Source organism: Heterodontus francisci, chromosome 17 (assembly GCF_036365525.1).
Source record: "Heterodontus francisci isolate sHetFra1 chromosome 17, sHetFra1.hap1, whole genome shotgun sequence".
Lineage (NCBI taxonomy): Eukaryota > Metazoa > Chordata > Chondrichthyes > Heterodontiformes > Heterodontidae > Heterodontus > Heterodontus francisci.
In genome coordinates, this window is record NC_090387.1 from 7,220,910 (window position 1) to 7,237,978 (window position 17,069).

General features: G+C 44.3%; 1 protein-coding gene across 1 annotated transcript in view; it reads left to right on the forward strand.

Moving 5' to 3' along the window:
* The window catches only part of dync1li2 (dynein, cytoplasmic 1, light intermediate chain 2), a 134,473-nt gene that overhangs the window by 93,211 nt on the left and 24,193 nt on the right, over positions 1 to 17,069 (forward strand). Inside the window, exons 10-11 of the mRNA XM_068049063.1 lie at positions 2,723 to 2,764; positions 5,213 to 5,315. Coding sequence (XP_067905164.1) covers positions 2,723 to 2,764; positions 5,213 to 5,315 — 145 coding nt within the window. The remainder of the gene's footprint in view (positions 1 to 2,722; positions 2,765 to 5,212; positions 5,316 to 17,069) is intronic.

Sequence of the window (17,069 nt, forward strand, 5' to 3'; positions counted from 1 at the left end):
GCCCTTGACATCAAGGCAGCATTTGACCGAGTATGGCATCAAGGAGCCTTAGCAAAACTGGAGTCAATGGGAATCAGGGGGAAAACTCTCTGCTGGTTGGAGTCATACCTAACGCAAAGGAAGATGGCTGTGGTTGTTGGAGGTCAATCATCTGAGCTCCAGGACATCACTGCAGGAGTTCATCAGGGTAGTGTCCTAGGCCCAACCATCTTCAGCTGCTTCATCAATGACCTTCCTTCAATCATAAGGTCAGAAGTGGGGATGTTCACTGATGATTGCACAATGTTCAGCACCATTCGCGACTCCTCAAATACTGAAGCAGTCTGTGTAGAAATATCCAGGCTTGGGCTGATAAGTGGCAAGTAACATTCGTGCCACACAAGTGCCAGGCAATGACTGTCTCCAACAAGAGAGAATCTAACCATCTCCCCATGACATTCAATGGCATTACCATTGCTGAATCCCCCACTATCAACATCCTAGGAGCTACCATTGACCAGAAACTGAACTGGAGTAGCCATATAAATACTGTGGCTACAAGAGCAGGTCAGAGGCTAGGAATCCTGCGGCGAGTAACTCACCTCCTGACTCCCCAAAGCCTGTCCACCATCTACAAGGCACAAGTAAGGAGTGTGACGGAATACTCTCCACTTGCCTGGATGGGTGCAGCTCCAACAACACTCAAGAAGCTTGACGCCATCCAGAACAAAGCAGCCCGCTTGATTGGCACACCATCCACAAACATTCACACCATCCACAAACATTCACTCCCTCACCCACCGCACAGTGGCAGCAGTGTGTACTATCTACAAGATGCACTGCAGCAACGCACCATGGCTCCTTAGACAGCACCTACCAAACCCGCGACCTCTACCACCTCGAAGGACAAGAGCAGCAGATGCATGGGAATACCACGACCTGCAAGTTTCCGTCCAAGTCACACACCAACCTGACTTGGAACTATATTGCCGTTCCTTCACTGTCGCTGGGTCAAAATCCTGGAACTCCCTTCCTAACAGCACTGTGGGTATACCTACACCCCAAGAACTGCAGCGGTTCAAGAAGGCAGCTCACCACCACCTTCTCGAGGGCAATTAGGGATGGGCAATAAATGCTGTCCTTGCCAGTGATGCCCACATCCCATGAATGAATAAAAAAAAAAGTTGCAGTTCTTTGAGGATGTTGCTTGTAGCATAGATAAAGGAGAACCAGTGGTGTATTTGGATTTTCAGAAGGCTTTTGATAAGGTCCCACACAGTAGGTTAGTGAATAAAATTAGAGCACATGGGATTGAGGGTAGTATACTGCTATGGATTGAGAATTGTTTAACAGGCAGAAAGCAGAGAGTAGGAATAAACGGGTCATTTTCAGGATGGCAGGCTGTTACTAGTGGGGTACCGCAAGGATCTGTGCTTGGCCCACAGCTATTCACGATCTATATAAATGATTTGGATGTAGGGACCAAATGTAGTATTTCCGAAGTCGCTGATGACACAAAACTAGGAGGGAATTTAAGTTGTGAGTAAGATGCAAAGAGGCTTCAGGGGGACTTGGACAGGCTAAGTGAATGGGCAAGAACATGGCAGATGGAATATAATGTGAATAAGTGTGTAGTGATCCACTTTGGTAGAAAAAACAGAAAGGCCGAGTATTTCTTAAATGGTGAGAGATTGGGAAGTGTTGATGTCCAAAGGGACCTGGGTGTCCTTGTTCATGAGTCACTAAAAGCTAGTATGTAGGTGCGGCAAGCAATTAAGAAAGAAAATGGTATGTTGGTCTTCATTGCAAGAGGATTTGAGTACAGGGGTAAAGATGTCTTGCTGCAATTGTATAGAGCCTTGGTGAGACCGCACCTGGAGTATTGTGTACAGTTTTGGTCTCCTTATCTAAGGAAGGAAATACTTGCCATAGAGGGAGTGCAACGGAGAGGTTCACCAGCCCATTCCCTTAGGAGAAATTGCAGAAACTGGGTCTGTATTGTCTAGAGTTCTGAAGAATGAGAGGTGATCTCATTGAAACTTACAATATTCTTAGAGTGTGACAGGGTGGATGTGGTTAGAATGTTTCCTCTGGCTGATGAGTCGAGAACTAGGAGACACAGTCTCAGAATAAGGGGCAGGTCATTTAAGACTGAGATGAGGAGGAATTTCTTTATTCAGAAGGTGGTGAATCTGTGGAATTCTCTACCCCAGAGGGCTGTGGAAGCTCAATCATTGAGCATGTTAAAGACAGGATTTGATAGACTTCTGGATACTAATGACATCAAGGAATATGGGGATAGTGGGGGAAAAGTGGTATAGAGGTAGATGATCATCCATGATCTGTTTGAATGGTGGAGCAGGCTTGACTGGCCGAATGGCCTACTTTTATTTCCTATGATTCTGTTACTGGTCCAGTAACATAACCACTACACTAACCCACTGTTATGGCTTTGAATATTTACAATGCTTCATGTAAGCAATAAAAATAGAAGGGATAAAGTCACTCTGTGCCCTTTTCTCCCACCCGCTTCCCCCAACCCAAACCTGCAAAATGGGGTTGGATCTCAAAAATGCAGGCTTTTGACCATCTGCATACGTCCCAAAGCTTAGCCTGAGCAGGAACACAAGCTGATATCAATGACTTGACAAAAACTGCAGTGTACTTTCCAGTTACTCTCTGTGCTGAGACAGTATGGCCCCTTTCAGATGTATTCTAACACTGGCTACCCTTTCTCTTGCAGTCTCTTCTTGCCAAACAACCTGCCACTCCTTCAAGACCTGCCGTAAGTCTGAAAAAAAGAGAGCTTGAACTTTCTGAAATGAAAACTTATGTTTGTTTTTTAAAACCAAAAGAAGGCTTTGTGTTCTTCTGGACTGCCCCATTATCCCCATGGAGTGAGATCCCTCTGCGCTTACCTGGTGTGCCTAAAGATGCCTGTATATTTGTGCTGCTTTATAATTTGAGTTCCAGGAGGCCAAGATCCGTGTGTTCACCTTATCCAACCAGCAAACTCATGGGCAAGAGTCTAGAGAATCTGCTAGTGCTGGGGACTTAGATTTAGTAGTGTGAATGTTGAAAGCTGGCTCAGGGATTCCTGTACTCAGATGCAATATAAAAGCAGGTTAAGTTGCTCCTTCTTGTTACCTCTTGCACTATAGAACTGCCAGTTGTAGAGGCAGCCAGAGAATGGGCAGCACTCCTGACTTGATGCTTGGGTGCAGTGTTCCCGTACGGTGCGGCAGAGCTGTCTATCGACATTGCTGCAGCAGGACTTTAGAATGTCACTTGGATGTGCTGTGTATGAGGAAGGGGAACAGGGAACATGAATTCCCCCACCCCCGCCATGTTTATACTGCAAACCAGCTACAATGCACTTCCAGCATTGGCAGGGCAACAACATATGCAGTTGACATAATGAAGTCATTATTCTTGCCCTGGACCTTCCTTAATGTTTTTTGAGGGTCTGGTCATTGGTGGGGGTGGGGGAGCATGATGTGGAAGATCTATTAATGGCAACAGTATAAAAGCTGTTTTGAATTATTGATGAAGGAGGCCATTCAGCCCATCGTGTCTGTGTTGACTTTGAGAGAGCGATCCAAAAGTAATTCTGTTGTTCATTGCCCTGTATCTTCCTCCATTTCAAATACTTATCCAGTTTTCCCTTGCAAGATGCTAAAGTCTCTGCCTCAACTAATCCTGTGGCAAAGCATTGCATGCTCCAGTGCTCAAAAGCAATTTCTCCTGCTCTCTTTGCTGTCTTAGTGACAATTTTAAATTGATGATTTTCATCCATAATTCCCCACCCTATTCATTACATCAAACCCTTCACAGTTTTAAAGCCCCTGAAATCTTTTAACCACCTTTGCTTTGCTGCCATATAAATAGAATCACTCCTTATAGAAGAAAGATTGACTTGAATGTATGAAACACCTTTATGACTTTAGCACTTCCCAAAGCGCATTACAATCAATAAAGAACTTTGGAAGTGTAGTCACTGCTGTAATGTAGAAAATATGGCAGCCAACTCGGCTTACGGTAGCTGAGTGGTTATACTACTGAGTTAGTAATCTTGAGGTCTGGGTTAATGATCTGGTGACATGAGTTCAAATCTCATTATGGCAGCTGGTGAATTTAAATTCAGTTAATTAAATAAATCTGGAATCAGAAACTAGTGTCCTTAATGGTGCCATGAACGACTGGATTGTTGTCTTAAAAAAAAAAATCTGGTCTGGCCTATATGTGACTCTAAAGCCATGGTAAAGTGGTTGATCTGAAATGGCCTAGCACCCACCACTCAGTTGTATTCAGGAAGGCAGCTCACCACCGCATTCTCGAGGACGATTAAACATGAGCAATAAATGCTGGCCTTGCCAGCGACATCCACATCCCTTGAATGAAAACAAGAAAAAATGGTGAACTGCAAACCCTACGAGCAGTAATGAGATAATGACCTGACCATCTGTTTTCATGATCGTTGAGGGAATGATTATTGGTCCCAGGATGCTGGGGACAACTCGCCTATTCTTTAACCCGAGAGTGCAGACTCGGTTTGAAATTCAAAAGACAGCTTGTCCAGCAGTCCAGCACTCTCTCATTACTGCCCTGGCATTGAGCGCTTAGTAGGATGAAATGAGAATAAATTGAACTCTGACAGTATGTACACTGCTCTGTCATGTTGAGAGATTAAATTAATGATTGAATAAGAAAGCTGGAAGGGTATCTCAGTGGGAAATAAAGTCTGGCAAAGAGATCGCAAGAAGCGAGTTTACATTCATTGCTTGCGATCTTCTGTTACTGAACAAAATGGAAAACCACAAGCTTTAAGATCTGAAGTTCACTGCCTGAAAGGGTGGTAAAAGCAGATTCAGTAGTAAGCTTCAAAATGAATTGGAGATATTCTTGAAAAGGAAAAAAAGTCAAGAATACAGGCAAAAAGGAGGGGTGGAACTAATTGGATAGCTCTTTCAAAGAGCAGGCACAGGCATGATGGGCTGAATGACCCCCTTCTGTGCTGTATGGTTTTATTGTGGCCTGGCTGTCAGGAAGACCCAAGCTGGAAGGCCACCTCTGTGGATTATGGGGGTAACATCAGTTCTGGGTTCAAAATGCCAGATGTGGTAAAAGTATTGCCACTTCCCAGCAATGTGAGCTTGCTCACGTTGTACTTTTCCAAATATATTAACGGATTTAAAGTCAAACGTGAGTGATGTTTTATTGTAATTGCTCCCAGGATTCTCCAAGGCAACCGGGTGGCTCCCCCAGAACCCCAAGACAACCTGGTGGGACAAACATGGTGACTGCAGTCCCACCCATCACATCTGGAACTCCGAAAGGTGAGTGCTGTAAGCCACAGGTGATTTAGTAACTGTTGGGTCAGTCTGCTGTGAGGAGTGAGATGCATTCATTTCTTTAATGAAAAGTGTGTTTATTTATTTGATATGGATCGTAAACTGAACAAAAGAAAGAACGTGCATTTATATAGCGCCTTTCCTGCCCTCTCGATGTCCCAAAGTGCTTTACAACCAATCAAGTACTTTTTAGTCACTGCTGTAATGTAGGAAATGTAGCATCCTATTTGTACACAGCAAGATCCCACAAACAGACATGGGATAGCCAGATCCTTTTTTTTTTTATGTTGATTGAGGGATAAATATTGGCCAGGACACTGTGGAGAACTCCCCTGCTCTTAAAAAATAGTGCTGCGTGTGAGGCAGGCAGTGCCTCAGTTCAACTCTGTTCTCCCTTCATTGAGAGTGTCTGCCTAGATTTTGTGCCCCAGTCTCTGAAGTGGGACTTGAAACCACAATCTTCTGATTCAAGGTGAGAGCACTACCCACTGAGCTGTGGCTGATTCCATGAAGCATTAAGGGAATATAAATTGATCACCAGCTCCATACAGTTATTCTATGAACTCCTCCCCTTGCTGCCATCAGCAACCAGAGCTGCAGTACAAAGGAATCTCACTGCTACCTTCTTGGGCTCCAGAAATGAGCAATAAATGTGGCGTCACTCGCATCTTGACCAATATATTGAAAAGAATTGCCTCTAAGTAATGCATTCCAGGACAGGGTGTAGTATTCCCATTATAATTCCCTACAGTTACCTGAGCTCAGGAAGTAAGTAACTTAGAATTACCAAGTATTTACAGCACAAACGAGCCATTTGACCCAACCAGTCTATGCCAGCATATATGCTCCAGTCGTGCCACCTTCAGTCCTTTCTCATCTAACTTTATCAGCATAACCCTATATTCCCTTGCTCGTATTTATCTAATTTCCCCTTAAATACATCTATGCTATTTGCCTCAATTATTCCTGTGGTAGTGAGTTCCACATTCTTATCACTTTCTGGGTAAGGAAGTTTCTTCTGAATTTTCTTGGTTGCTATCTTATATTGATGACCTTTAATTTTGCTCTCCCCACAAGTTGTGTCCTGGCCGACTGCACCCTTGCAGTGCAAATGTATTATCCCTTAATCTAACGTTCCAAGGGCCTTCATTGTCCTATTTCCAGACTTGTTGACAGTGATACCTTTCCCACATTTTTAAATCCCACTCGTACCCTTTTGTTTAAAAATTGCTGTTGTTCTTTGGACATTTCCAGCTGGCCACGGAAAGTATTGCCCTCCAGCAATTCCATTGTTCCAGCAAGGGGAAGTAATACCAACTCTGACAGTAAGAGGCCATTCAACCCTCAAGCCTATTCCACCATTCAATCAGAACATGGCAGCTCTGTACCTTAACTCCATTTTATGCTGTTGCTCCATAATCCTTGGTTATCCTTATCCAACAAAACCTATTGATCATCTCGGTCTTGACATTTTCAATTGACCCCCAGCTTCCACAGCCTTTTTGAGGGAGAGTGTTCCAGGTTTTCACTGCCCTTTGTGAAGACAAAATGCTTATTGGTTTTACTCCTGAAACGTCTGGCTCTAATTTTAGACTATACCCCCTAGACCGAGGCTCCACAGCCAGCAAAAATAGTTTCTCTCTGTCTACTTTATCTGTTCTCCTTAATATCTTGAACTTCGATCAAAATCACCTCTTATCCTACTAAATTCCAGGGAATATAACAATTGTTCGTGTAATATCTTATCCTAATTTAACCCTTGGAGTCTACGTATCATTCTGGTAAATCTGTGTTGCATTCCTTCCAAGGTGTGGTGCCCAGAACTGCTCGGAGCACTACAGATGTGGTCTAACCGGATCAATAACTTGTCTTTATCTATACCTAATGATCTCTTATGAGGGACTTTATTTGATGCTTTCTGAAAATCCACGTAAATAACACCCATAGACATGCCCATATCCACTACTTGAGTCACTTCTTCAAACAATTCCGTCAGGCATGACCTACCTGATCAGCTGAAAATTTTCAAGGTGTTCAGTAACACTACCCTCAATTACAGACACTAATAGTTTCCCAACACCAGATGTTAGGCTTCTTTGGCCTCCTTATCTCGAGAGACAATGGATAAGCGCCTGGAGGTGGTCATTGGTTTGTGAAGCAGCGCCTGGAGTGGCTATAAAGGCCAATTCTAGAGTGGCAGGCACTTCCACAGGTGCTGCAGAGAAATTTGTTTGTCGGGGCTGTTACACAGTTGGCTCTCCCCTTGCGTCTCTGTCTTTTTTCCTGCCAACTACTAAGTCTCTTCCACTCACCACACTTTAGCCCCGCCTTTATGGCAGCCCGCCAGCTTTGGCGGACACTGGCAGCTGTTAGGCTAACCTGTCGATAATTCACTGGTTTCCCCCCTCCCACTTTTCTTCATGGGGTGACATGCTCAATTTTACATAGAAACATATAAAGCAGGAGTAGGTCATTTGGCCTTTCAAGCCTGCTCCGCCATTCGTTATGATCATGGCTGATCATCCAACTCAGTAACCTGTTCCGGCTTTCGCCCCATACCCTTTGATCCCTTTAGACCCAAGAGCTATATCTAACTCCTTCTTGAAAACATACCATGTTTTGGCCGCAACTGCTTTCTGTGCTAGCCAATTCCACAGACTCACCACTCTCTGGGTGAAGAAATTTCTCCTCATCTTAGTCCTGAAAGGTTTACCCCGTATTAGACTATGACCCCTGGTTCTGGACTCCCCCACCATCGGGAACATCCTTCCGGCATCTACCCTGTCAGTCCTGTTAGAATTTTATAGGTTTATATGAGATCCCCCCTCACTCTTCTGAACTCCAGTGAATATAATCCTAAACGACTCAATCTCTCCTCATACGTCAGTCCCACCATCCCAGGAATCAGTCTGGTAAACCTTTGCTACACTCCCTCTATAGCAAGAACATCCTCCCTCAGATAAGGAAACCAAAACTGCACACAATATTCCAGGTGTGGCCTCACCAAGGCCCTGTATAATTGCAGCAAGACATCCCTGCTTCTGTACTCGAATCCTCTCGCTATGAAGGCCAACATACCATTTGCCTTTTTACCGCCTGTAGCACCTGCATGCTTACCTTCAGCGACTGATGTACAAGAACACCCAGGTCTTGCTGCATATTCCCCTCTCTGTTTATAGCCGTTCAGATAATCTGCCTTCCTGATTTTGCTACCAAAGTGGATAACCTCACATTTATCCACATTATACTGCATCTGCCATGCATTAGCCCACTCACTCAACTTGTCCAGATCACCCTGAAGCCTTTCTGCATCATCCTCACAACTCACCCTCCCACCCAGTTTTGTGTCATCTGCAAATTTGGAGATATTACATTTAGTTCCCTCATCTAAATCATGAATATATATTGTGAATAGCTGGGGTCCTAGCACTGATCCACTAGTCACTGCCTGCCATTCGGAAAAAGACCCATTTATCCCTACTCTTTGTTTCCTGTCCACCAACCAATTTTCTAACCATCGCAATACACTACTCGCAATCCCATGCGCTTTAATTTTACATGCTAATCTCTTATCTGGGACTTTGTCGAAAGCCTTCTGAAAGTCCAAATAAACCACATCCACTGGCTCCCCTCATCAACTCTGCTAGTTACATCCTCGAAGAATTCTAGTAGATTTGTCAAGCATGATTTCCCTTTTGTAAATCCACGCTGACTGCCCGATTCTACCACTCTTCTCTAAGTGCTCTGCTATAAAATCTTTGATAATGGACTCTAGAATTTTCCCCACTACTGACGTCGAGCTGACTGGTCTATAATTCCCTGCTTTCTCTCTACCTCCCTTTTTCCAATCTAAAGGAACAGTTCCCAAATCGAGAGAACTTTGGAAGATTATAGTTAGGCCATTTGCAATGTTCTCACCTACTTCCTTTAAAAGCTTGGGATGAAAACCATCTGGTCCTAGTGATTTGCCACCTTAGTCCCATTAATTTCTTCACTACTGTTATCTTGCCTGTTAATTTTGGTGAGTCCCAGTCCCTGATTCCATAATAGTTTCCTTGGGATGTCTGGCATGCTAACCTCATCTTGTACTGTAAATATTGACACATCTGCCATTTCCTTATTTTCATATCACCACTCAGTTTTTAAGGGGCCCACATTGCTCTTGATCACCTCTTTTGTAATGCAATTGTAAAAATGTTTGTGCTGATTCCAATATCTATACACCACTCCCACTGTGGTCTTGAATCCTTTTTCTACTTTTTAATTCTACCCATAATGTCTCCACTGATTGCTTCCCTCTTGTATGCTCCCTTACCATTAAAGTGATTTCATCCTTAATCACTAAGGCTACTCTTTCCCCTCTACCATTTTCCCTGTCCTTCCTGTAGACCAGTCCTGACTGGCTTGCAATTATGTCCCAGTCAAAACTACCATGTCATACCTTCCAAGTTAATTTTGCATCTGCAGTTCATCTTTTTCCTTACACTCCATGTGTTAATGTAAAGAATGTTTATTTGGACCACACACCCTCACCTGTCCTTCTGCCCTAATGTTTTTCTCTCATTTCTCTTCCTGGTTTAATTACATCTTTTAGCTTTCCCTTTACTTGCAGTGCCTAAAGCAAAATTTGTGACTGTGACTTTACTGTTCCCTTTTTTGTTTTTGATCTATTATCTATACTGCCATTTTCACCTGAGCTCTTTCTCCCCACCTCTCCTGCCCCCCCCCCCCCCCCATCCAGAAACTTGGTCTAAGAGGTAGGTTTTAAGGAGAGACTTAAAGGAGGAAAGTGAGGTGGAGAGGTATGGAAGGGCATTCCAGAGCTTGGGGCCTAGGCAACTGAAGGAGTGTCTATCAATTTGCATGTGGCTCAGGTAATATTCCAGAGATTATTATAACTCTTGAGATCCTGTTTTTTCTTTTAGCTGCTAGTTCTTGATACTCTCCAAACAGGACCTCTTGTCTGTTCCCTGTGTTGGTGTCAACATGGATTGCAACGACTGAATCCCCTCTCTCCCTCTAATATCCTTTCAAGCCAGTTTGACATTTCCTTCACTTTGGCACCAGAAAGGCAACTAGAATCATAGAACAACACAGCACAGAAGGTGTCCATTCGGCCCAACAAGTCTCCATCAGCTGCTTCAACAAGCAATCCAAATAGCCCTGCTCTCCTGCTCTTTCCCTATATCTGTGTAATTTTTTTTTCCTTCAGGTATTCATCCCATCTCCTTCTGAAGGCTGCTGTTGAATCTGTATTCACCACCTTATCAGGCAGTGTATTCCAGATCCTTACCACTCACTCTTTTTGGTTTATTCCTTCATGGGATCGGAGCATTGCTGGCAAGGCCACCATATGTTGCCCATCCCTGATTGTCCTTGAGAAGGTGGTGGTGAGCTGCTGCCTTGAACCACTGCAGTCCATGTGGGATAGGTACACCCACAGTGCTGTTAGGAGGAGAGTTCCAGGTTTTTGACCTGGTGAAGGAATGGTGATGCAGTTCCAAATCAGGATGGTGTGTGGCTTGGAGGGGAACTTGCAGGTGGTGATGTTCCCATGCCTCTGCTGCCCTTGTCCTTCCAGGTGGTAGAGGTTGCAGGTTTGGAAGGTGCTGTCTAAGGAGCCTTGGTGCATTGCTGCAGTAAATCTTGTAGATGGTACACGCTGCTACCACTGTGCGTCGGTGGTGGAGGGAGTGAATGTTTGTGGATGGAGTGCCAATCAAGCGGGCTGCTTTGTTCTGGATGGTGTCGAGCTTCTTGAGTGTTGTTGGAGCTGCACCCATCCAGGCAAGTGGAGAGTATTCCATCACACTCCTGACTTGTGCCTTGTACATGGTGGACAGGCTTTGAGGAGTCAGGAGGTGAGTAACTCGCTGCAGGATTCCTAGCCTCTGACCTGCTCTTGTAGCCACAGTATTTATATGGCTAACTGGAAAACCTTATCAACTTTGCTTCCAATTTCCACCCTTCTCTAACCTTTACATGGTCCATCTCTGACACTTCCCTTCCCTTCCTCGACTTCTCTGTCTCCATCTCTGGGGGCAGGTTGTCTACTAATATCCATTATAAGCCCACCGACTCCCACAGCTACCTCGACTACACTTCTTCACACCCTACCTCCTGTAAGGACTCCATTCCATTCTCCCAGTTTCTCCGTCTCCGACGCATCTGCTCTGATGATGCTGCCTTCCATGACGGTGCTTCTGATATGACCTCCTTTTTCCTCAACCGAGGATTCCCCCCCACTGTTGTTGATAGGGCCCTCCACCGTGTCCGGCCCATTTCCCGCACCTCTACGCCCACCCCTTCCCTTCCCTCCCAGAACCGTGACAGGGTTCCCCTTGTACTCACTTTCCACCCCATCAGCCTCCATATCCAAAGGATCATCCTCTGCCATTTCCACCACCTCCAGCGTGATCCCACTACCAAACGCATCTTCCCCTCCCTTCCCCTGCAATCGCAGAAGGTGGAATACCTGCCCATTTACCTCCTCTAACCTCACTATCGCAGGCCCCAAACACTCCTTTCAGGTGAAGCAGCGATTTACTTGTACTTCTTTCAATGTAGTATACTGTATTCGCTGCTCACAAAGTGGTCTCCTCTACATTGGGGAGACCACACGCAGACTGGGTGGCCACTTTGCGGAACACCTCCGCTCAGTCCGCAAGCAGGACCCCGAGCTTCCGGTTGCTTGCCATTTCAACGCTCCCCCCCTTCTCTCATGCTCACATTTCTGTCCTGGGATTGCTGCAGTGTTCCAGTGAACATCAACGCAAGCTCGAGGAACAGCATCTCATTTACCGATTAGGCACACTATAGCCTGCCGGACTGAACATTGAGTTCAATCATTTCAGAGCATGACGGGCCCCCCATTTTACTTTTATTTTTAGTTATTTTTTCTCTTTTTTCTGTTTATTTCATTTCATCTTAGTTTGTTCAGTTTGCTTGCCCATTGTTTTTTTTCATGTTTGTACTTGCTGCTGTTCAATCTTCAGTCCGTTAACACCCTATCTGTACTAATGCTTTGTCTTTCAACGCACCATTAACATATTGTTTGCCTTTGCTCCATGACCTTTTGGTCAGCTATGTGGCCTTGTCCAATCTACACCTTCTCCTTTGTTATCTCTTGCCCCACCCCCGCCTCACTTGCTTATAACCTTTGACATTTCTAATATTTGATCGTTCCGAAGAAGGGTCACTGACCCGAAACGTTAACTCTGCTTCTCTTTCCACAGATACTGCCGGACCTGCTAAGTGGTTCCAGAATTTCTTGTTTTTATTTCAGATTTCCAGCATCCGCAGTATTTTGCTTTTATTTATATGGCTACTCCAGTTCAATTTCTGGTCATTGGTAGCCCCTAGGATGTTGATAGTGGGGGATTGTGCGATGGTAACGCCATTGAATGTCAAGGGGAGATGGTTAGATTCTCTCTAGATTCAGCAATGGTAAGGCTGTTAAACATCATGGGGAAATGGTTAGCTTTTCACTATTTGGAGATGGTCATTGCCCGCCTCTTGTGTGGCACGAATGTTACTTGCCACTTAATCAGTGCAAGCCTGAATGTTGTTCAGGTCTTGCTGCATGCGGGCATGGACTGCTTCAGTATCTGAAGAATTGCGGAGGGTAATGAACACTCTGCAATCATCAGCGAAGTCCCCATCTCTGACCTTGTGTTGGAGGGAAGGCCATTATTGAAGCAGCTGGGTCAAAATCCTGGTACTCCCTTCCTCATAGCACTGTGGGTGTACCTACCCCACATGGGCTGCAGCGGTTCAAGAAGGCAACTCACCACCACTTTCTCATGAGCAATTAGGAATGGACAATAAATGCTGGCCTGGCCAGCGTCGCCCACATCCCATGAAACGAATGAAAAAAAAGCTGAAGATGGTTTGGTCTAGTACACTACCTGAGGAGCTCCTGCAGCAATGTCTTGGGGTTGCGATGGTTGGCTTCCAACAACCACAACCATCTTGCTTTGCACGAGGTATGACTCCAACCATTGCTGAGTTTTCCCCTTGATTCCCACTGACTTAAATTTTTCTAGGGCTCCTTGATGCCACACTCTGTCAAATGCTGCCTTGATGTCAGGGACAGTCACTCACACCTCACCTCTTGAGTTAAGCTCTTTTGTTCAATTGCAGGGACAGATGGCATCATTTGTAAGCAGGATTGAGAGTTCCGCATATATCCTGCATGGAAGGGAAGCTGTTTTGTACCAGTGCTACATTTGGAGCCGCCTTTTTGTTTTGCCAATCACCTTAAATCTGTGCCTTCTGGTTATCGACTGTTCAGGCTTTGGAAACTGTCCATTTATTTACTCTGTCTAAACCCTTCATGTTTTAAAACTTCTCTATCAAATCTCCTCTTAGCCTCCTCTAGTCTATCCATGTATTACATAGTTGCTCATCTCTGGAACCATTCTAGCAAATCTGTCTGTACCCTCTGCAAAATTTGCGACCTTCCTAAAGTGTGGTGCCCAGAATTGGACATTATGCCTGGAGTTTTACAAAAACAGACCAGTAATATATTTCATATCCCAAGCACATCTTTGGGTGCATTCTCAGTCCAACTGTAGTGTTCATGCAAAACAGTTTCCCTTCCTATCAAATTACAATACCATGTGGGACTCTTGATCCTGCTTACAAATGATGCCATCTGTCCCCCTAATTATTGAATTCCCTACAGCTACCACGTTATGTTTCTCCTCCTACTCTTCCCCACTTTGGATAACTGCCTGCTCCAAGGTGCCATGGCCGACATAGAATGGATACAGCACAGAAGGAGGCCATTTGACCGGTCATATCCATGCCAGCTCTCTGCAAGAGCAACTCACCTAGTCCCACAGTCCCATCATTTCCCTATTGCCCTGCAATTTTTTTCTCTTCGGAATATTATCCAATTCTCTTTTGAAGGCTTCAGTTGAATCTGCCTCCACCACACTCTCAGGCAGTTCATTCCAGATTCTAACCACTCACTGCGTAAAAAAGTTTTTCCTCGAGTCGTTGTTGCTTCTTTTGACAATCATCTTAAATCAGTGTCCTCTAGTTTGTGATCCTTCTGCCAACGGAACAGTTTCTTCCTATTTACTCTGTCCAGACCTTTCATGGTTCTGTCTATTCTTCTATGAGTCTTTTATCCTTATCTTCACTCACAGGTAGCAAGTACATTATACTTTTGGATAGGATCAGTTTCTGCGGTTCAGCATTGTTATCTCACCTGGACTTCCCTTATTCTTTACACTATTGCTCACACCAACTTATTCTGAACCTGCACCTCACCGAAGTCTGGAGAAACCTATCCAAGTACTGCTTCCCGGTGTCGGAGTGTCTCTGACTCGCACGAAGCTCATGAGTGAGCCAGAAAGATTCGAGACAGAACTATCTACTGCAGATTAGAGGCCTGCTCAGGTCGGGGGGGAAAAAAGACCTGACCTGAACCTGATCAATCCACAGCGGACCTGGCCCGAGTCCTTCCAATTTTGCCCCAAGCCCGACCTGACCCAAGACCAACCCGACTTGACCCTACCTGAGACCGACCCGACATCCCTTTACTTACCTTCCAACTGGTAAGCTTCGCGAAGCTGCAGCACGTGCGTGATGGATGTCATAGTGACGTCACTTGCTCACTGCACAGACTCAGTTTTGTCCCGAACTCCCAGCTCAGGTAAGTTTTTTTTTTTTTATTTCAATACTTTTCGGCAAAGCACTTACCGTGTGTGTCCGACTCGACCTGGACTTGGCCCGACTTGACCTGAACCTGACACGTCGTCGGGTCCGGGTCGGGAAGCAGGCCTCTACTGCAGATGTGTTTGCTTGGGACAGTCTTGCTGTCCACAAACTCCCACATACTGCCATCCAGACACACAGCCTACTCTGTCATATCCTAGTTTAGATTATTTATATCTACTTATGAGTTGAAGTTTTTTTCTTTTTCTGTACACGTGCACTAAACACTGGACTAAAATTTTAAATACTTATTGCCCAAGTTTACATGAACCAGGACAAGTCTTGGAAGCAATAAAGCAGCACCTCCTTCCTGCTCTGCAACAAATTCCTGAGTTTTGCATTCTATTTACACTGCAGTCTTTTTACAACCAGTCTGTGAGACCGACTCTTGTGTGTTAGCAGAGACTGCTTACTTTAGACACCTTTTTGAGCCACACTCAGGCTACAAATGCGGACGCAGATTCCTATAAACTGTAATTAGCGCCTATTCAGGTAGTCACTTGCAGCTGATTGACAGTTTCTATTAATTAGCTATAATAATTCAGAAGTTTAGTTCTAGTTCTGAAGAAGGGTCACTGACCTGAAACGTTAACTCTGCTTCTGTCTCCACAGATGCTGCCAGACCTGTTGAGTATTTCCAGCATTTCTTGTTTTTATTTCAGATTTCCAGCATTTTGCTTTTATTCTATTAATTAGCTTGCAGTTTTAAAGTTCTAAGTTAAATTCAGAATGTTAAACCAAATTTCAGTTTGAGAAATACTCATCTATGCTTTGAGAATTCCCACTCTCACTAAATTCCCAACTTTTGCCCTTTATTTACGTTGCGTTCTTTACACAATCTATGTGCGACCACTATTCTATACAATCCGTATACCTTCAAAAAAGAAAAATGGTGATTTACCTCAGGATTATGTCTGAGCTGCAAAGCTTAAAACTGGAGATAGGAAGGTCCAACAAGTTTTTAAATGAAGTATTCAGTATTCTAAAGAACACAGGTAAATTTAACCCCAGTACGTTTGACACAACTACAAACTCTAATGGGGTTGGGGCCGTCATGGTGGGTGGGTGATGGTGGATGCAGACTTAAGCTCAGAAGAAGGAAATGGGCAGGCAGTTTAGATTTTTTTTCTGACAAGGCATGTGGGGAGAATCTGACCAGTGTTTCTGGGAACTGGAAAGATAAATGTCAAATTAAAAAGGATTGATGATGAAAGGTAGAGGATCAAATGCTACTTTTTGAGCTTTGTGGCCAGTTATGTGTACTCTGGAGGTGCTGCACATTCTTCCCATTACTAAAAGTGATCCCTTGTATCTATTTTGGAAAAATTAATAATTGAAACAGATGTTGTAAAAGCTCACCACACTACTTTTTGACCTGATCGAACGCACTCAGTATGAAGTCTCTACTTCCAGTGCACTTATGAGACTGATTACAGCTGTAATACTGCAGTAAGCTCTTAACTGTGATTAAGTAACTTGTGAGTGTGTCAGTACAATTCATCTACTTTAGATTGGATTTCACTTGAGTAAAATGTGGGAAGATGGGTCTTTGTAAATCAAGTTTTAGTGACCGATTGTAATCTTGCCTGAGAGACTGAATTCAGCAGTATTTATATCTCAATTTATGGGAGCTGTTGTAAAGTTTAAAATCTCTCTTTAGCCTGCAGGTAGGAAGCCGATCACTAGAGGGCTCTCTTGTCTGGTTTAAATGTCGCAAAATTTGGGGGAATAAGATCCTTTTGATCTCGTTTCTTCCAGAGTAACAACACTTATCGCCACATCATTTCTGCACTTGACTTCCACCCGAACAGGCAGGCAAGGCTGTTTGACTGGTCATCTAAAGAAACCGCACTTCTGACAATGCAACACTCCCTAATGTATGGCACTGGATTATCAGCCTAGATTAAACACAGAAGTTGTGGTTTAATTTTCAAACACAATATGAACCAGCTGATGTTCTAATCTTGGCATTCCTGTACTATCAATAATGATTTGATATTGAGAAGGGTGGCT